The 22,689-nt window shown below is 40.2% G+C and overlaps 1 protein-coding gene across 1 annotated transcript in view; it reads right to left on the reverse strand.

The window, feature by feature from the left end:
• fto (FTO alpha-ketoglutarate dependent dioxygenase) overlaps window positions 1–22,689 on the reverse strand; it is a 168,904-nt gene that overhangs the window by 131,868 nt on the left and 14,347 nt on the right. Inside the window, exons 2-6 of the mRNA XM_037690962.1 lie at window positions 13,258–13,335; window positions 12,050–13,082; window positions 8,944–9,069; window positions 4,457–4,536; window positions 2,848–2,991 (exon numbers count right to left, since the gene is read on the reverse strand). Of these exons, the coding sequence (XP_037546890.1) occupies window positions 2,848–2,991; window positions 4,457–4,536; window positions 8,944–9,069; window positions 12,050–13,082; window positions 13,258–13,335 (1,461 nt within the window). The remainder of the gene's footprint in view (window positions 1–2,847; window positions 2,992–4,456; window positions 4,537–8,943; window positions 9,070–12,049; window positions 13,083–13,257; window positions 13,336–22,689) is intronic.

Raw genomic sequence — 22,689 nt, forward strand, 5'->3', positions numbered from 1 at the left:
GACAAAGACGGAGGGAGGTATGAAGGGAGTTATGACCCCAACCCCCCCACCCCTGGCAGTCCCTGTCATCTCTCCAGGTAATGGACACTAACTACACATTACATCCACATTAGTCAAGCGGCCACCCACTATGGCAACTCTGGAGTTAAAACCAAGAAAGTCTCTTTCTTTTTTTTTCATTTTATTTTTTTCATTTAATGAGGCACTTTTTTTTTTTTCCACACCTTCACAGAATTCCCTGAGCGGGTTCAATCAATTTCCGGGCCGGGGCCCTGAGGTGAGGGCTGATGAGAGTAAGATCGATCCCGACTCTGCCCTTTTCTGTTTACCTTATCCCGACCTCCTCTCACATCAGCCGCAATAACTGCTTCTCCCAACTCTCTCTGAGTGACCTGACACGTATCACTCTTTGTGTTACTTCTAAGAAGAAACAATCTTTGTTCTTTTTTTTTTTTAATACATCAGCTTTTATGTTATTGTTGTTTTTCTTTCGGCTGCTCTCTTGTTTAGAGGTCGCTATGATGAGCAAACAAACTTACATGGAAGCATGTGTTCCACGTTGGATGCCATTCTTGACACAACTTGGGTTCAAACCCGCAGCCTCAGGATTATATCGAATAATTAAAACAATTTTGTTTAATCTCTAATAAAACTGAATATTCTAAAAGCTAATTCTAACCATAGCACAAAAGTAAGGTGATAGAGGTCAAATTTAAAGATGATTCCGATAACAAACAGAATGAAACCTACAGGATGAGCAATGAGGATGGATAAACTTAACCACTTTCAGAGTATCATGTCCAAACCGGAGAAGACATAGTGTCTCTAAAACAGGACACTGGGAAGTTACACATATGCTATCGTACAGTCTACTTTCAGAAAACCTTGTCCTTTCCTTCAGTATTTACTGTGGGGGACAGATGTCATTAGAAAGGGTCCCTCAGGGCACTCTGTCACACACCCACCTGGGAAGTGACACAGTGGCTTTAAATGAGATGAGACATTCGTGTTTGGGATTAGCATTTCAAAGCCATCGTACACACAGGGGCCACGTGGCGATGCCATGTTAGACATTTCAGACAGACTAAAACAGCAGGTAAGATTAAAACGAGACAGTGAAAAGGACCGTGCTCACTAAACAGGTGGCAACTTCAGTTTACTTTGTTTTTCCGTCTGTTTTGTTTTGACGCCTACGTTAGCTAGACACGTCGCTTCATCCTCGCACACAGTCAGGTGGCAGATGCTCTACTCCATCACTGTCCTAAGGCTCCACCTATATTTTATGACAAATGCACCTCCGACTATTGTGGAGCTTTTAGTGAAGTGTCAGCCGGCGTGTTTAGCACTTTTTAAGGAAAGACCCAGAAGGTGTCGCTCAGGTCAGGTTACCTGTGCGTCTCAGGCTTGTTCACTCCTCGGTCGTCCATGTCAAACACGACCCGCGCAATGTGCACCCACCAAGCACCGAAGTGGGCCGCCATCATAAATAACTCCACTAACAATACATCATTTAGGTGGGTGTTCAGCTCTCATGTGCAACTCCAAACAAATGGCCACATCGATCATTGCGAGAGCCGGGCAGGGTAGGCCTGAGCCCCTGAGAGCCTCCCCCATCTTACTTCAGCACTCACTAACATTAACACACATGCTGGCTCTTGTATAAATAGCCCTCTGTTTTCCTAAATAAGCCTGCCTAGCCCTCCTCGTGTATGCCAATGCTTGGTAATCCTGTGGTGCTATGTGGCAAACTAGCAGGTGTTGCTAGCTCAACGTGCACAGCAGTTCTCCCAACACAGATATCCCTATTGTTTGGCTGTGCTGAATAATTAAAATTGTCTACAACCTTTAAACAACCTTACGTCAGACTCATCTGTCATGGCATCCTGCAGAGGGGCCTGGGTGCCGGCGTCTGCTAGGATGTGCACTTTGGGCACAGGGGTGTAAAAGGGGAGAGGTGAGATAAGTATATTAACTGTTGGCCTGAGGCAAGCTATCACAGGAGGCTGATGCCTCCTCGTTTTTGACCTCGCTTTATCCCTCAGAACCCTACGCCAGCATCATTCATTGTTCTATATGAAAAGAGGTTAGGGAGGGGACAGGGGCACGACTCCAGTTTTAGAAAACATATGGAGAGGCTATTGCCAGGCAATCCATCACAAGCCAGAACAAATGAGAACAACCGGAATTTCTTATTGTTGTATAACAACAAGGTACGTTAAGGAGAGTACAGGCAGCTGGCAAGCTCCCAGTTATCCATTTACAGTGTTTTAACCTGCCATCAGACAACCCCCACTACAAACTGCAATTCTCTTAATGCTGACAAAGTGGAATCAAACCAGGTGGAATCAAATAAAGATAAGAATAATATCGATACTGTACATTTCTTGTTGTAATTTCACTGAAAATATTAAACATGGGAAATCCAGTCCAGTGACTCCTGTAGTGTTTGTTGTCAGAATGTATCTCCCACAAAGAACACGGGGTCAACCAAAAGGCTGAAATGTGTGTTTGTGTGCTGGATTTACACACAGCACAGGTGTGTAAATCCATATGGTGCAAAAAGCACAAATACATGTTTGATCTAATGCATTCGATTTCTTAATTAGATGTTTATCCATGTTGTCTGTAGAGCTTTCTTCATATTCAACAACAATTTCTGCTGTCTGGATTAAGTCATCATCATGTTTGCAGACGGATCTGAGTTGTTTTTAACCTGCTTGGAGTACCAGATGGGCAAGGATTACAGCATCAGGACAACTCCGATAGAGTCAGAGGGTTTCACAGAGGAATATATCTAAACTTTTAAAGACTGTGATGTGACTGTAACATGCAGTGAAATGTCCTCACCTCATTGTGAATCTCTTCACAGTGCTGCAGTTTTGTCGGCTGCAGGACCAGCAGGCTGTGAGAACCTGTCTCAGGGTCAGTGTGCAGGTTGGACAGGGCCTCATGGCACCGGGACTGGATGTAGGTCAAGGTCCCTCTAGAACACTGAGAGGAACCAAATAGACAGTTTCACAAACATTGCTTGCACTGGGGGAACATTCCAAATATCAAATGTATGTGGTTAAGCACAGTCTAAACATTTTTTTTCTTTTTTTAATTATTATTATTTTTTTATTTCATACAAAAATATTATGGAATGAGAACCTCTTGAAAAAAGTAGTACTGTTTATTGATGTAATTTTATTAAATAGTATCTATTTTGTACTTTTATCATAAAAACAGAGTTGTATTTATGATTAAAATTATTTGTACTGTAAAAATATTAATTATAAAAAAAGGAAACACAAAATCATCATATATATATATATATATATATATATATATATATATATATGCATGTTAATCATGAATGTAGTACCCCCTACCACCTTGTGTATGTGCATATTGTCTTTTTCCAAATTTGTGTATTCTACTTCTTTTTTGATTATTTCATATGTATTTTTTTCTGTATAATACACTATACATCTATCTATCTATCTATCTAGCTGTCTGTCTTTCTATCTATCCATCTGAATTTTTTTCTTTCTTTCGGCTGCTCCCTTCTTCTGGGGTCACCACAGTGAACTAAGATGCACAAAGACTTGGCAATTATTTTTACACCGGATGTTCTTCCTGATGCAACCACAGACACCGAGCTACCACAGCCCTCTGTGTGGAGCAGAGAGCTGCCGTCTAGGACACCCAGGGGAGCAGAGGGTGGGGGTTAAGGGCCTTGCTCAAGGGCCCAGAGTAGGGCAAATGAAGGTGGAGACAAGTGTAGGTGTTTCGCCTATCCCACCCACATTTTGATGTTGTCGGTACCAGGAGTTGAACCAGCAATCTTCCAATCACAGGGTCACCTTCTCTAACCTATGTGCCACCACTCCCTCTGTCTGAACAATTATTTATTGTGTCTTATTCTTTTTTATTACTATTATTATTATTTTCATTATATTAGTAAGATAGATATTGTGTAATTCTAATAAAAAATATAGTTTTGATGTTGGGGTAAATAAATCAATGTGGACTATTTTGTCAAGAAAGGAAGAATAAGACAGAATATCTCAACATTTATTCTGTCTTATTCTTCCTTTCTTCACAAAAGAGTCCACATTGATTTATTCACCCCGACATCAAAATTATATTTTTTATTAGAACTGCACAGTATCAATATTACTAATACTAATAGGATGAAAATAAAAATTTAAATTTTTTGAGTGATTTTTTTTTTTTATCCAAAGGGAAACTTGTCTTATATCATAACTTGCTGTGTTATGAAGTACACTCAAAATATCAACAAACACAAAGAAAAAGTAAAACAGGTAAAATGATATAAGCGCGCTAAAAGCCCTTAAAAATACCTGCTACTTAATCATTGTGAAAAAAATTAATAAATAATAAATATTGCTGCATGTGTGTACACAACAAATTCAAATTTTGAGTTTTTCCTTTCAGCCGACCGACTTCTCACCTCAGCCACTCTGTGTGTGGAGCTGAAACGAGCCGACTCTCCAGCAAGAACACAATGCTGGTGTGTGCTGTTCAGGTCATCTGGTCAAACAGAAAGAAAGAAAAAGAAAAAGAAATGGAAAACGATAGGCACAGGCTATTACTGATGAGAAATTTTTAAAAATCTCTGGCAAAATAACTCAAACCAAAAAAAACAGGAGAATAATTATCTCACAAGTCAAACTGTGTGTGTGCCGTTGTTTTAATCTTTTATTAAAAAATGAACGAGACGATTGAACAGAAAATATTACAACACAAAAACAGATGAAAAGTGCGAGTCAATTAGACTAAATCAACTTGTACACTCAGACGTTTTTCCACTTGGTCCGGCACCGAATCAAATAGAACGAAGAGTATTGTAATAAAATTTTTAATTACCAAACAGAAGCAGATCGTGCTCAATCTGTCAAGATGGAAGTGCCATACCAACAAACATTTGTCCAATATCACACAAGCTTTACAGTGCTGTTTCCTGTGTATCCCTCCATGTGTTTCTTTGTGTGTATAGATGTTTCTCAGCTCTGCCATTATTTGCCTCCCACCAATAATTAATTTAGCCATGACAGAGCTGTCATTCACAGCACATGTGCATATTTACACCCGCCTTGAGCAAGAGTACACCAGCTAATGCCTGTGATTTGAAAGTCAAACAGCCAAATGCTTTGGGAGGAAGATATTATTGTTTGGTGGAAGGAGCGGAAGAAAAAAAAAAAAAAAAAGACGGTGACAAACAAAACAACTTGCCGGTGTTTTCTTCACCCTGATGAGATTGTGAAGGATTAGGTCTCTGGGCAGAATTACTCCGCGTCTTTAAAACTGTTTATATCCAATAACAAATTATCTCCATCAATCTGCTCTTTTCTTGGCGCGTCTGATGCAGTCAGTGGGATCAGGAGGGAGTAGAGGCAAACTCGATAACTGTAATAAATATTTATCTTTCTTTCAACCCCTGTGCCTGCTGCCACTTGTCCTCCTTTTCCAGGAAGCAGGCTTTTAAATATATTGGGTCAACTCTTTTCTCCAGTCCCCCCCGCCTCCCCACTGTGCATTGGGAGCTGGAAATCAGATTATTGAACAGGCCCGGTGTCAGGACTTGCATTGTTCTTTTTTAACCACTGAAATTCCATTTGGGTGGAAATGATGGTGATTCAATTTGCCTCCAGCAGTTCAGACATTAGCAGTTCAAAGGGGCCAGCCGCCGACAAATGGTGCTGAAATTATATAACAGCGTCTGCGGTTATTCACTATTGTAGTTTCCTTTTAATACCGCAAAACTACTTATCATTGGGCGTATGTCAGTAAATCACAAGTACAATATATTTTAACACCTGCTTTAGTTGTGCCTGCTCTGTCCGTGCGTGTTGGAGATGAGGGAGGGGCATACGCACGCTTCAAAAGACGTCCATGTGTGAAGACGTGCGTGTTTTTGCGCACGCGAGATGTGCAAACTCATACGCGTGGTGTGCATATGTCTGCACACTGTGCCAAGTGTTTAATTCAGGTAGGCCAACAAAGCAACAGACGGCCGAGGAGTGAGCGAGCTGCTATCGACGTGCAGCAGTTGGACTCTCAAAGGCGCACTCACCGAGCGGAGCATAAATCCCCACTGATCCGCGACAGTTGAGTACCATTAGAATGGCCCGCACAACAGCCCATCACTCTATTATCACGGCTAGCCTGAAACTGACGGCTCCATTGTAAATCTCATCCTGTCCTATACGGTCGGCTTCAGGCCCTGTCGAGCTAAATTTTAGGTACAGGCATCGCTGCTGCTTGACGAAAACACAGCATCGTCTAAGAGCCAGAGTCAGGAGGTCAATAATGCCATACAATTCCTCCTAACAGGTTAGTAACCTATTTAAAAGCCAGTGTTTTAGGAATGTACAAGTATACCTTTAATTATGCATTTATATTTCATAGAGTATACCAATACACCACGGCTACTGTCACAATGCAAAAGTAAAAAAGTAATAACTTACAACAATAATGTCTTATTTACACCTAAACTCATCTCATGACTTATTGAAATATGCATTACAATTTTTTTTTTCGTTGGAATGAAAAAAATTAAATTAAAAAAAAAAGCTACTTACTTTTGATTTAGAAATAATACAGTTTTTCAATTAAAATATATAAGTATTTTATTGGTATAGCCATGCTGATTAATACAGAAGCAGTTATTGTACAGGTACTTAGTACTTTACAATTATGTTTATGCACTATGAAATATACTGGCAAACTATGGTAATGAACTGATTTACAAGTGAATGTTGTAGAAAATGTAACTGCATGTCAAACTAACATTTTCTTAAATACCTTGGCTGTGAAAAGGGTTTAAACCATCATCAACTACAAATGATATAAAACCAGACATATGCAATCTTTAGATTAAAAACAATTACCAAAAAACAAAAAAAAAACACTGACACAAACTACAGCTAGTCCTTTCAAAATGTATTCAATTAGGACCTCAAGATCACAGTGTATTCCCTAAATCCAAGTCCCAGATGTTAAAAGATTATAGAAGCTGGGAGCTACAGGAGATGGTCAATTCTTCACACACATAAAATATTTTTTTAAATGGCACCTCACATGTGCAGCTGCTCCTGAAGAGATCAAAAAGTGAGTTTTATCTGTCCCCTTATCACAATGACGAATATGTATTCTCACATTTGTCACAGGGTTATACAGTATATAACGTTTTAAAAAGCATAATTTAATGTAATCTTCTATGTTCAGTTCAGTTTATTTATATAGCGCCAAGTCACAGCAGAAGTTGTCTCAGGACACTGAACAGAAACATTCATATATAAAATAAATCATCAGAAACGTTCATATTTTAAATAATAATTTAACATTATCTTAGGAGCAGAGTGCTTTGAGTTTAACTCCATCGCAGAACTCTCAGCTTGAGCAAGCATGAAGGCGACAGTGGAAAGGAAAAACTCCCTCATGATAAAGAAACCTTTAGCAGAACCACGTTCAGGACAAGCGGTCATCTGCTGCGACCAGCTGGGTTTGGTAGGAACAGATACACAATGGCAGGTAGGCTTGTCGCAATAAACTAATAAATTAATCACATAATAAATGAAAATTATCGACCTCATTTTCATTTATTGGCTTTATCGTTTCTTCGTGTCTCTTTCTACTGAAGACAGTGGATGACAAAAAGCTCAACTCCGGTACTCTTCACTGACCCTTCCCTTTCTCTTTATCAATTTTAACCGTCTACTTAACCCTCTTAAAGAGACACGCTGCTCGTTCCCTCACTATCCATCCTTCGGTTCAATCATCTTACACTGCCATCCAGTGGTCGAAAAATGCACTATATGCAAAAAAAAAAAGTATTCTTAAATTTGACAATAATTACTAATTATTGTCAAATTCCAAACAATATTATCATCTATCGCAATAATTTCTGAGACAATTAATCGCCCAGCAAAATGTGTTATCGTGACAGGCCTAAAGGCAGGTTAAATATGTGAATGTTAAAAAGGTGAGGCTGGCAAGCAGAAACAGTTAGGGCGGTAAAAATCAGAACAAGAATAAATCTGTCTACATCTAAAACAAGGATGTTACAACAAAGACGTTTGACATTAATAGAGTGACAACAATAAAGGTATATGTAAAACTATGATGAAAGCACATTATGTCAGTGAATATGATGTGTGAATAATACCTCAGGTACCTTTTTAAATGCTGTTTGAGTCTGTTTTTAGTTTAAAATGATCAATGTAAAAATGCAAACATTCATTAAGCAGCTGTTGATAGGAATTACACTAAATCGTATTTTATGTCTATCCTTAGATGTTTATGAACGCAGGGTGCCTTTATAAAAATTAAAAAAATCCCCATCTATCCATATAAGACTCCTCACGTCTTGTACATCTGCTGTGATGTGAATAAATGTCCTTGGACTTAGAAAGTATGAGAAAGCCTGCAAGGACCCACGGGACCGAAAAGAGGAGGGTGGAGGTGTCTGCAGCAGCCAAAAGCATTAAGCTACGATTTACACCCCTGTGGCTTGCAGTCTGTTCTCCCCATAGAGACGTAGTCAGCAATGGGTCACAGGACTTCAAAAAATAACATTTGGTTTTCCTAACCTCTCTAATGCACACAATTTCATGGAACCTTAAAGCTCTTGTGTTCTGGCCAAGAAACGTCTCTCTTCGCTCACTCTCTCTCTCTCACACACACACACGTCTCAGTTCCATTTCTCCTGCAAAAAGAATTAGAAGATGAGGGCAGTGCAGGAAAGTGAGAGTGAAGTGAATCCTGCTGTTGTGGGTCATTTGGGACGAAGTACAGAAAACACTAGAACAGTGTAATGAAAGTGCTCCTCTCTCCGTATTCAGACATAGTGGTGGATGTGAGCGAGATGCATTGAGCGGCATGTTAACATGCACACATGTGTATCCTGCGAGTGTGTTTATGGAAAACTCGTAGTACCTCTCATGTAATAGCAGTCTCCAGACTCCAGCGGTAGCATCAGGCCAGGAGTGTGGATGTCCCAGGCCACCTTGAGCCCGATCCTCCAGCGTGCCTTCTCGTCACTGCCTCCTTCACTGCATTCGCCTGTCAGTCATACACATCTCATCTCACTTTTTTTATTTGTATCTAACATTAAAATACATATGTTGGCTTTGGCAGCAAAACACGTACTCAAACATTTCAATAGGTAATTAAATTAGAGATGTGGTTTTTTTTTACTTAAGTTGAAACTATTTTATCAGGAGAATGCAGCATAAAAACTGTATCAATAACCACTTATCATCACAGCCAGAAAATAAAGAAAGAAGAATCACCACAACAAAAGTACAGAGTGCAACGATTAAATCAATACTAGCCAAACAATGGGTGTAAGTTGTAAGTCTGTCTCCAGAATATAAGAATCACTTAACGTTTGAGCAAAGATGAGACGTGTTGCTGTGGTCATATTGACTGTTAGCACAGGATCTTTATGCTATCATTATACTGTGCAAGCGGAAATAGTTGGATAAAAGCCCCTGATGTTGTTTAGTGAGTGTGTGAGAGCATGTATCCTATGATATTCTTGTTGCCGAACCTATTCACTGATACCGCCTTCGCTGTTCTTCTCTCTCTGCCTCAGTTCTTACACGGCAGCCTACAAAAACAAGATTTGGCTCGGCTGGCCGACACCCTTCAGCAAAATCAATACTAAAGTCTTTCTGGGCCTCTCTGCCTCATAGCTGCCTTTTCCTTTGCTCAGCACGGATAAATAGTAACTTAATTTCCAGGCATTGTGCTCTGAGAGCCAGCTAATGACAGCACTCCCCAAGGCCTCGGGAATGGTAGAAGCCCATCCTTTGTGCCGGAAAACATTCAGTCATGGCAGATTCCTTTGGATCAGAGCAACTGGGAGAGAAAAAAATAGACATATCTGCATTTCTCAGTTCAAAAAAAAAGTAACAAGGTGAGGTTGTTGAAAAGTAAATGTACAGCAGACCTTGAGAAAAAAGCAAATGTAACAATAAAGTGTCAGTATATATACATTGTCTAGTATGCTGCATAGCTGTGCTTTAGGGAACAAGCCTCTAAAAATCCAGCAAGGCTCTGGAAAACTTCAGAGCCAAGCCTCAAAACAAAGATGAGAGGTTCTCATCAAACTTGACTCTGTAAAATCTGAAACTTTGAGGTCAACCAGAACTAGCACGGCAAGGTGTTACACTAAAGTGTTTGATGCCAGTGCTCACAGGGTCAAAGTTGAAATGACCTAGAACAAATTATTAAAGCAGAGCTCTGGAGCAGGTGTTCCCTTTTACGTTCAATAGAAACATCAAGTATAAAATGTGTTTGGATGTCAGAACACTTAAAACTGCACCTGTGTGACACTGCAAAATTACAACTTTGGCAACTTTTGGTCAGCAAACTGTGATTATTTTAAGCTCCCACATTCCACAGAACAGCACATGAACTATATAACTGCGATTAATTTGCATCCAGCTCTGGAAAATACGTTTCATTACCTATCCTGCATATAAACAAAGCAAGGGGGGGTCAATTAATAATTAAAGTAGGCTTGTCCTGATAAACAATAAATCAATCACATGATGAATGAAAATTATCAACCTCATTTTCATTTACCGGCTTTATCGTTTCTTCGTGTCTCTTTCTACTGAAGACATGGCTCAACTCCAGTGCTCTTCACTGAACCCTCCCTTTCTCTTTAAAATCCATTTTACCTGTCTCAAATCCCATTTTTGGATTGCTAAAAGTAGCTAAGCTGAGAAGCTAAGCCACGAGCTAAGCTAACAAGCCGACCTTGGGAATAAACCTCCATCTTGTCGAGCACTAAAATTCACGGTGGAAACCAGTGCCTTCGTGTAAAAAGATGTTTTTCTTGGCAAAAAGAAGCTGAGAACTTGTTAACTGATTTTTTATTAAAAGCTTTGTGTGAAAAATGCTATGCTAAAGAGCTCAAATCACAGAGTGTCCACCATGTACCTACTTGGTCACCATGTCAGCCCATGTCACGTCAAGAGACCTCCCTTCTATTTTTCTTAAATAGATGCTGCTCAACTATCCATCCTTTGGTTCAAACTGTCTTATACTGCCATCAGGTGGTCAAAAAAGGTACTACTCACCAAACAAATCAACATTTCTTCTAAAATTTGACAGTTGTTAAATTGCAAACAATATTATCGTTTATCGCAACAATTTCTGAAAATTCGACAAATCTGAGACAAATCACCCAGCAAAATTTGTTATTGTGACAGGCCTAAATTAAACTTTAATTCAGATGAAAATAAGTGGTTGATTCCAGTTTTTTCTGAACAAGTTTTAACCCTTTTAAGACATGTTTTTATTTTAAATAAGATGTGTTTTTTATGGTTGCGGTGTGTTCTACAGCCTGTTTCACATACTTTCTAGAAAGCAAACTTGCCGCTTTTTCTCTGTCAGCTCAATCAGCAAACACTATCATCTCTAGAGAGGGTGCACATTCGGTAATTAGGAAACATCGTATTATCCATACAGTACAGCTGAGGAACACTTATCAAAGCGGGACTCATTATTCCATATCAGATAATTGCACATTGATCATTTCTTGGGGAAATGATTTAGATGAGATGTAGTGCTTGTGATAAGGCCTGTTTGTTAGACGATGCCATTGAGCTCATGTTAAGAGCTCAGATTCAAATGTCTGTGATCTCCCAAAGCACAAGCAGTGATAAGGCTGTCAGCAGCCAACTGGTGATGACATTTGATAATGCCCTGACACTATCACATAGATGGATCTGATGGTTGCCTCACCAGAGGCCATGTCTACAGTTGCTACAGCACTGCTGTAGGGCCAAAACACACAAGGTTACCTGCATCTAATCCACAATGAAGCAGCCGAGATAAGTCGATGTGATGATATTGGAGTGGAAAAGAAATAAAAAACCAGCATGTTAATGTGAATTAAATTGTTTAAAAGGGTTGGCAACTCTGTGAAGTGGTAAAATGTATCAACCATTCAGTCTAATGTATGCACATTAATGAACCATACATACATATATAAATGACAGGTTTGCTATTTTACTTAAAGTCTTACCTTTGTCATTTTGACAATTAAAGTTGTAAACAGCCACTGGTGAATGTGTGATTAGGTTTTCGTCATGGTGCCACCCTACTGCCATTTTCCCCATGCCATAGTAGGGCTCCTCTTTTAGATGGCTCATTTGTGCTGGGTCCATGTAGTTCAGTAAGGTGACATTGAAGCTAACCAAACCAGTGCAAACTTGAGGAGTGGGCTGGGAACAACCCTGCGCAGTCTCATGTTCCTCCTTGTCCTGAATGTGGTAATCTGACAGGCTGTGCTTTAGTTGAGTTACAGGCTTCCCTTGGGCCTCTAATCTTGCAGGGTTCGTCTCTATCCCACTGGTGGCTTTGGTTGTCCAGCCGGTGCATTTTCCTTCGCTGTGTTCTGAAGTTGCTGCAACACAGGTTCCACTTTGTGAAACTTGGGAGGACTCCCCCTTCTCGCTGCCGAGTTTGAACTCAGTCTCCCACTCCCCTTCCAGTTTTGACCCAGAGCAGCCTTCTTCACTATGTTTTGACTCAATGTCCCACTCCTCACTGTGTTTGGACTCTGTTTCCCCCTCCTCACTTTGCCTGGACTCTGAGTCTCCCCCTTCACTATTTTTAGAGTCTTCACTGTGTTTTGACTCTGTGTCCCCCTCCTCACCTAGTTTAACTTCTGCTTCGGCCTTCACACATTTTGTTAGCTTGTCTCCTTCTTTCAGCTGAGACACATCAGAGCAGAAGAAGTTGTTGAGCTCCCATAGTGCCTTGCAGGCAGCTCTTAAGTCTGGATCACAACAGTTTTGTCCCTTGACCTCTGTGTCCTCACTGTGCCAGGGAATAGCAAAGAGCCGTGTGTCCAGATAGCGGTAGGTATGGCCCGGCTCACCCACCAGCACTCGTGACACGGCAGTAAACACATCTCGATCACGAACACGAACCAGATCCTTCAGGAGGCAGCCCTTCCTTCTGAGGGTGAGCAGAGCTGTCTGAACTCGACCATGCAGCTCAACAGGCAGCGAACAGGATTTCCTCAACGCCAAGCCACAGTAACTGGAATCCCACTAGAAAACATCAACCATCTGAGTCAAAGCACAATGATCCCATTACTTTATATAGACGCACAAGACTTTACTAAATCTAAATTATAGGTATATTTACTGTTTATTAAGGTAGCAGCACCCTCAGTGTAAACATCTAGATTATTTTTGGCATTAAATGGAAGTAGAACGAACTCACCAGTTGCTGAAAGCCTCGGTCTGAAGGTCCCAAAAAGGGGATCTTCTGGTCTCCTAACTCCTGCAGTAGCCTACGCCTCTGTAAAACACATCACAATAAAATAGACTATCTTTAAGGCTGTGTTTGTTTGTGGGTGTGTGTGTGGGGGGGGGGGGGGGGGGTATATTGTGATAGCTAACATTCTGTTTTATATATTATCTAGAAAGTAAAATTATCGCCTTTTCTGTCAACTCAATCAGCAAACACTATAGGTTCTTGAGCTCTTGACTACCAAATGTCCACCCTACATTTGGTACTCAGGAGACATCAATTTTTCCATTGTATCATGTTTTTTTATATATAATCACTCACCTTTAAAACATTTTAATGGTTTGACAGAAGTGTACAAAGCAACTTCAAGTCATTGAAGCAAGACAATCCATAAAATAAAAAAATTAACTAGGAGAAAATATATTCTGATAAAAAGAAATTTCAATGGCACCCCAAAAACTAAATCCAAATAAATTGGCAGTCGAGTTTATTTAATCATCTTTAACAAACAATAAAGAGCACCTACAATATGACCGTTCACCTTGTGAATGAGTAAAAAGCGACTTTCGTTCCATTCAAATTCCACTCTAACCTTTGAATCAAAGCATAGCTGACATTCCAACAAAGTTAAGTCAAGTTATCTGGACGGTCTCTTTTTGTTGAAATGTTTCGTCCTTCATCCAAAGGACTTCATCAGTCCCAAGAGCCACAACAAACTCAGTCTTATAAGCAGCACACTCACAGTGGGTCAACCAGTTTGATGGTGATAAGCTGGTTTCTGGAGTCCACCCTCTCCCATAATTTAAGCATATCCAAGTTTCCAATATCCAAGATAATTGAGCATGAACTTTGAAGTTTTGAACCACTTTGGCCATGGCTGCCTCAGACCAGTCAGTGTGGGAGAGGGTGGACTCCAGATACCATCTTATCACCATCAAGCTGGTTGGTCCACTATGTGAGTGTGCTACTTATAAAACTGAGTTTATTGTGGCTCCTCGTTCTGATGAAGTCTTCTGGATGAAAGGTGAAACGTTAAAACAAAAAGAAAACGTCAAGAGGACCTGACTTAACTTTGTTGGATGTTTTACCTGGATTACTGAGCATGAACTTTGACATAGCTGGCATTAAAAATATTGCATTTCCAAATAAAATTTGTTTCTGAGCATTGCTTTTTTCATATACCTGTATGTGTGCAGCGATGTTTCTATTTGCATTTGTTTGTATTTGTGGAATTAGTATCTCAGCATTAATTTCACAGAGGTGCACACACACACATTGCATGTGGGTTCTGAAGCAGGAAGGTGAAATGTCAATGGCATGCCCATGTCTTTTCACATCCTTGAGTTTTGGATGAATGGCTTGTGGATCAGCAACTCAACAGTTAGAGTTAAAGAATAAAAAGCAACCTGTATATTTTACTGACATTTAAAACCTGCATTTGACTTTTTTTTTCTACACTAATACCAGTAATGCCAAAAACACCAAGTGGCACATTGTGAGACATGGCTGCCAAAGTATGTCCAGAATTTTTGAGCAAAATAAAACATCTCGTTCATAAACGTTTACAGTGGAATTATAAAAAGTTATGTGCCCTAACTGAAAATGGAGGATGGATCAAAAAGTGTGCGAGTGGTGAAGGAATGTGCATTAAAGACGGAGGGAGTAGGGGTGGTGGAGGGTCGGGTGTAAAAAGATCCAATAATTATTAATGGGGACAGATCAAATGGAAGGGCATCTAGTTTGAGGCAGTTTGATGAATTTATCTTCAGGGCTGAATATTGACCTTAGGCTAAACAACACAACACCTACTGGAAGTTTTCTTAAAGGATGCACAAGTGTACAGGTCTTCCGAATTATTCTGAAACAAACAAAAACAGACTTGCAGACAGCTGGAAGCCCCCCACCCCCACCAAAAAAAACCACAAAAAAAAAACATGCACTATTCATGGCTAGGCTGCATTCAAAGGCTGTTGGTAGAAATTGACAAGCTGACACACAATCACTGGTGTCAAAGTCTAGCTCATGACAGAAGCTGAAGATATCAAGGCGAGACTCCGGGCTACTGTTGTATGTGTATCCATCTGTGCATATATGTGTTTATGTGTGCTGCTGTGTAACTGGTCAAATCCTATTTTTTGCCATTCGCAAACTTTTTAGGTGTGTATACCTATATTTGATAATGCCATTCGTATCAGCTTTAAGTTTTCAAAAAAACAAAAAATATATGAGCTTTCTGAATAATACACAACAGTGGTAGAAAGTGTGATTCCTCAGACCCAAAAGCATGCAACCAAGGCTGTCACACATGTGTCAAATATATCAGCCTACTACGAAATTCCACAAAAAATGCCAAAGACAAGAAGTTACCGGAGCCCTCTGAGGCAGAAGGACTCTCGCAGCATTAGAGAACGTCTGTCTGTCTTCTGTCTCTGTGTCTGCACCGGATTCTTAAAGGAAAAACACAAGGTGCAAAAAAAAAAATGCTTGCCTTTCTACTCAGACCCCAAAAAACAAGATTACCAATTTCATAACACTGTAAAGAGGGTGCTTCACGGTAGCAGTCCAAACCATCTGTTCTGAGTGATATATCTGATGCTTTTTTCTCTCCCTTTTTTTAATCTCTCCCTTCCTTGATGGGATTATTCCCTCAGCCGGACTGTTTATCACAGAAAAACACATTAGGTAGAATAGAACTCAATTGGTTTGCTTTGATCCTGGCCTATAAGAGATATCAAACGGTGTACTATATATTTAATAATTTAATTTACTTCACATCTGTGACACTCCAACAGACACTTTCTTCAAAGTGATTTTCATGAAGTAGATTAATGTCCAGCGCTTAGCATCAATAGCTCAAAGTAGCCAGATAACTCCACAGCTGCAGGGATAAAACCACCTCAGTCTCCCTAGAAAGGCCACTGAAAAAGAAAAAGTATTTTGTACGTCTACTGACAGTGGACACAAGTAATACACAAGTTCCTGACGAGTTATCTAGATTTGGCTGCTGCATCATAAACTGCAGATATATGGTTTTGTGTTTTGTAATCTTAATCTGAAAGCATTGTCCATTACATTTTGATAGAGAAACATAAATCCTTGGTTACATTGTCTTGGCAGGTGGCAATTTTTTCTCATGTGTTTATACAGCAAAGATACAAAGTGTACAGTGTCTTCTTCAAGACCTCCAAGCAAAGCCATGCACCTATTTCAGCTTGCAAACATGCATAATCTCTTGGATCTCAGCTAGCCTTTCACAGTAACAGAAGTGACGGAATGAGGGAAAGCTGTGTAACAGAGCGGCGTGTTTAAACAGTTAGCTATCGGTACTTGTCAGACACCTGTTATAGAACTAGTCCATCACTTCAAAACTAGTGATGAACCAGCAAATTTGACAAGCTGGCTGTAAAATGTCAAGCTCAAAAAGGCAGGCTCCCTGTGTGTATCAAAGGCGCTTCCTTCCCGGTCCATTTGGCACCGGATCGAAGAATGTAGGAACCTCTTGTGAAGCAAAATAGCGTGAGGAGAAACGCAGGGTGTGCCTGTTGCATCAGAACATTGTGCTTCCATGCTCAAAAAGAAAAAGACCACTAAAGGTTTGCAGAAGCCTTATATTTAGCTTCAAACTGACTAAATCAAAAGTTTTTTTTTTAACTATTTTAAAATGCACTCTAACCAAAAGTCCAAGTCTCTCTAGGAAATGGCAATCCTTTTATTTTTCATGCACATATGTAAAATTCAAAATCTATTTCAGCCAAATGATATATGCTAACTTGAAGTCTAGGGGGAAAAAAACACCTCAGTGCCATTACACCAAAATAAGTCACTGGCAAATAATAATTTCCAGTAAAATGTTCACATGACTACAGCTATACAAAGAACTTCAACTACGGCTTGAACTGTTGCTTCAGCATTTCTAGCAAAGGTGTCTTCTAAATGATTTTTTTCTTGCTTTACACTAACTAAAGCAGTTACAATGTGGTAACCGAACCTCTCATTGCACTTATTTACTCAATGTAAGCCACTCTAAACAAATACTACGATGAAAATGTGTTTTCACCTTCCCACCATTTTCTCACAATCGTTTGTATTATTCACTTGTTTTAAAAACATCAGCAATAAGTTTGGTGGCGCAGAGTGATGGCTAACTGGGCCAAGTGGTAAATGGATAACCAAAATGTGTGGAAGCTGACCTCAGAGTAGGGGCATTGGTAATGTGTAACCTTTTGGCATTTTACTCTTGCTCTGAACCAGCCAATGAATATGAATTAGACAATGAGTGCCACAGGTCAGTCAGGAAGATGTTGCCAATGTCGAAAGAAGAAAAAAAAAGTTTACGTTCAGCAACCTTCTTGTTAAAATGTATATTTTGGAAGCGAGCATGCACTGCCCTAAGAAGCATTTTATATTATATGCAAGGTGTTCCATTCAAACTTGTGCAAACAAAATATATATTCAGTGTTTTTGACTGTTATGATGAGTATATTCTTGGGCTTTTCTGCAGATATTGGAAAATGTTTGGGCCATACAGAATTGACCACTTTCCCGACACTTCTTCTATGCTGTGGTTTTATTCCCACTTTTTGATTAGAAACATATTAGGAACAAAAAGACAAATGTGCTCAGAAATTAGAGCTGAAACGCTATGCCATTAACCACAGCACACTTTTTCAAATCAGAACGTATTCTGTATTTATTGACAGACATGTTCAGCATGTGTTCATAAGGGGTGACCAGGTGGGGTAAGTGATGACAAATGGCTGACAGGCAGCCACCGGTCTGCTAATTGTTGTTCGAGGCTGAAGGCTGCATTGTTCATTTCAGCTCACGATGGGGTGGCAGGAGATGTGATCATTAATATTAGAACACCTCCATCCATCCATCAGAACAAGAGGCCAGTCATTTAAAAAGGATGATGCTGAGCAGACCTTTCACACACTGTTTATAACACGGATCTAAGCATATTAATAGATCTGTGGGGGACAACTGACGGCCATTAATTACATGTGCACACATGCCCATGCAATGTAGCCACCTTTACTGATGCCCAGTCAAACTTCCAGTATATAATGTCATCTTGCCATATGCTCCCTTTACCTGCCTTACACATGCTTAAGATAATTCTGTCAGACAGAGACGGTGTATGCATGTGTGTTGGAGAGAGAGAAGTATCAGGTCTCATCTGGTTTTGGGGCTCTCCATCACTCTTGCTGCACCTGACAGACTTACAGAAGGATCAATCATTCAAAAGTATTTACAAATGCACAGAGCTAGACTCAGACAGGTTGGTGCATGGCCACTCAGTTTAAGTGCTTTTCAGTGTGCCTGTGGTGTCAACATCTATTTCACACTTATCTACACCTCAAAGGGGGAAAAAAGATGTTTCCATGACCTTTAGCAAGTGTCAAATCTGGAGAAAAGAAGACAGGAAAAGGAAGAAAAAGAGAGGAAGGGATGGAAGAGATTCATCGGCATACGCCATACAAAACCTTTTTTATATTTACCCACCAGAAATTTACTGAACATGTTCTTTATCAGAAACATACTGACGGCTTCACACTCAAAGAATTTCACACAAAAACCCGCCATGATCTAAGCAGTTTTGGAGTGATTTAAAGAAAATTCCTATCTTTCCACATGACATGCGGATAAAACTTCATGTTCAAGGGCATACCAGCATCTCCAAGATTAAGCTAGCAGCCGTGTTCTCAAAAGAGACAAAGCATCTATAAACTAGGACTGCTGATACCCATTTTGCCCTAATTGTACGTTTTGCGGCCAGGCCATAATGTTTCCATTAAGTTTATGTCGATCGAAAAAGCTTTTTAGTTTTCACCTTCAAATTACAACTTGCTTGAGGTCAGCTGTTTTCCATGTGGAATGGATGGTTTTAATGTGAATACAGTCCCTTGATATTCAGGTTGGGTCTTGTTCAGTGAAGAAAAAGAGTGAGAAAATGAGAAAGAGTAAGTGATGGAGGAAGGAAAAAGAGGAGAGGAAGAATGGTGTTGATTGAAAGACTGTGATTAGCAGTTTTCAGAGGAGCACCAGGACCACTAAGTTGCTCTAACAGGGTTGTCGCGTCTCGAGGTGCAGTCAAGGAGAAGTCAGTGCTTTAGAAAGCTCCCTTGATTTCTCCATGCCCCCCTCCCTCTTTCACTCTCACCATCCAACTACACTTTCTCTGTCCCTCCCCAAAAAAATCAATATAGCTGTGCAAAGTGCAGCATGGTCCGTAGGGAGGGCCAGCTAACTGTAGGGGCTGGATGCTGGCTTACAGCGAAAACAAGAGGCATTCCCTAGGCCTATCCCACTGGCAGTGTCAAGGACAGACCAGAAGTCCAGAGGACCAAGGCCAGAAGATTTCTCTTCTCGTCCACAGCTCACCTTTTCATCCAAGTGTTTCTCTGTTACCACAGCTTGGCTGACTCAGCGAGACAGAAGAGATCAATAATCAGGTGAAGCGATTTAAATTCCAAGTACCAGTGAATGGTGCTACTCTCCTTAAAGCCCAGTGGATCAACACATTACTGAAGGTGGTGCAAATGGACAAATAGATGAGTGGATGTCATGTGGTTGGACATGGTCATTGTAAGGTTTGTGATTTGTGACAGTAATCACTTCAGTAGCGCTTAACAATACACAGTATCTGAGAGGTGTAGGACCAGACTCATACACACTGCCATTGTCTCAACATGTCACAGATCAGTAGGATTCAGACAGGTCATCAGCTTCACAGGCCAAAACACCCTTAATCTCAATCTAAGGCACTGTTTGCATTATTGCAACTGCAAAATTCTCACAATCTGGAAAAATGGCATGCCTTATCTTTGTCAAAAGCAGTGCTCCTCATTTCCATACAGTAGGCCTGATGAAGAAGAAGCTTGTACATAATGTGGCTGAAGAACACAAAAAGGATTTCAGTCCTACTGAGTGTCTCGATATGTGAGTGACTGATCACAGCAAAAGTGGCTCGTGTCTCTAATCCAGTACCACTGTTAGACAGTGCAAAGACCCGGCTCTGTGTACAGAAGCAGAGGCTGATCAAACCCATCCTGTGACAAGCAACCTCGTCAAATGACGATGATTTTTGCAGCTCTGTGTCCTTTCGACTTCATATTAGATCATCTTCTGACACTACAGAGTCTGGCATTTCATCTGGGATAAAGATGATGTGCAATCCAGCCCAAAAGGGTTGAGAGTCAAGGGTAAACAGTGGGCTAAGATGTGGGAGCTGTTTCTGATTGGTTGTTGGCTGTGAAAATTATTGTGTGGTAGAATACAGTATTACCTTACACCAAACATAAGATTTGATAAAGTATGCTGATTGACAAGACATGTTTGTTTAATTTATCCAGCAGTACATCATATTTGCTCATAAAATAAAATGCACAATTTAGAATGAAAAAATACCTGCACCACATCCAAAAGAAAAGCCTCTTTCAACTTGTTTTTTTTTTCCCAAACATAGGCCTTCACTGATTATCAGATTTCTGTTATCATGTGGATCTTTTGTCCCCATACAGTAGTAGGATCACCTCTTGAATTATCTGTTGCCCCATTTGCTGAGACAATTTTGTTGGATATGTTTTTATTAACAAGCTTTGGTTTGGCTTTGGTTTAAATCTTTACAATCAAATAAGCCACTAGAAAAAAAAAAAAAAACATATGGCTCAAAACAGATGTGGATGGCACATCTAGGACAGGTTTAATCCTAGCTCATGTAGTCTTTGACCCAGATAAACTGGCATTATGATGTGACCTCAGATTAATATTAAATTGTGGGCTAAATATCATTTGTGACTGTTTACACAGCAATCAGACCATCTTTCTTTGAATCCTGAGGTAGATAAATTTCTTACAATTGCATTAGCAAAATCCAGAAGTGCATCAGATGGCTCTTGTCTTGCTTGAAAAGCCGCCCCATTTCCTTATTTATTTTTCTTTTACTCATTGTGAACAAAGGGAAATATTCTACCAGGATTTGAAAAGCTTAATCCTTTTCACACTTCCCAGTAGCTTGAATGGTGACAGATTAACATCCCGGAGGTTTACAAACCCACCCACATGAAAATGTAATTACAGATGCCACACTGCATGCATGCACAAATTCAAGTTTGGGGTTAATATTAAAACTCAAAACATGGACGCAAGGCATTAATGATGTGGACAAGCTGAACTAGAACTGCGTTGTTTAAGCCCACTTTCTGTTCTGTATCAAATACTTGCAAGCTGTCGCAAACTCTCACTAGGCACCATAGTTACTGTTCACTTCTGCTAATTATTACATCCAATCAGAGAGGTTAACGGGGCGGAGCCTGGCCAGACCATGTTACGCAGCATTTAACAGCAAGCTGGAACGAAGGTGAATGCATTACATGCTGCCCTCATCCAATAAAAATAAAACACCCTGACATCTGAGGTGTACTTAGCTTGGAGGAGAGGAGGGGGAGGAAAGAAGGAAAAAGAAGGTGGTGGAATGAAGGATGGAGAGCACCTGATATATGATGTCCAACTGCCATCTAGTGACAACTCTCCAGCTTTTCTGATCTTCCAGGGTGCACAATATGAAGGGTGAGAGGGTGAACGGATGAAACAATCCCAAAATGGTGTGATTAAATACTAGTACCAAAGTGTTTATCCTTTTAAAGACTGATCGATGGGAGCTGATTTTTATTTAATTTTTTTACCAGTACCAGCACCAGTTTACATGTCTCAAAATATCAATGCAAGGACATTTTTTATCATTATTATAATTAGATTTTAATCATATCTAGTTTCAAAAAATTAGATCAAGCGGTCATTCATCTTCAAGGGACTCCACTGGTTGTACAGTACGGTTGTGTGAGGAGGCCTGTAACGCAGCTCTAGGCCAGTGGCCTTGAGCTCCTATAGGTCCCCTCCCCTCATTAGCTCAGGTATAAATCACACTATGCTGGTGCCCAGAGGTGAAAGGGATGAGAGTGGAGGTGAGCCTGAAATAATGCTTATGTCACGGCAGGTCAGCTCTCCATTATGGCTGTTTCAAAAACTATTAATCTTGCTTGTAGTCAGTGGCCTAGAAATAATTACTTCATCTAACCCATGTAATACAGCATGACCAACAGTCGAGCCTGGTCAATTTGAGGCTGGGGAGGCAGAGTGGAGGTAGTGGGGGTTGTGGAGAGACAGCGGCAGAGCCACAAATTACCAAGTCCTGTCTCCTGACACTTGGTGACTGATGCCCCGCTCACTGCTGCAGCGGCCTTTTACGTTCTTAACACTGATTTAGATAGATACATCTGCATGCATGCTCTGAAAAGCAGATCATGTACAAGTGTAAACGCACAAATATGAGCATTAATGCAAAATTGAATATCCACATGTTGAGCGAAGTTCACAGTTTGCATAACTTGTTTTTTTTTA

This window comes from Nematolebias whitei, chromosome 2 (assembly GCF_014905685.2).
Source record: "Nematolebias whitei isolate Nwh7 chromosome 2, NemWhi1, whole genome shotgun sequence".
Taxonomy (NCBI): Eukaryota; Metazoa; Chordata; class Actinopteri; order Cyprinodontiformes; family Rivulidae; genus Nematolebias; species Nematolebias whitei.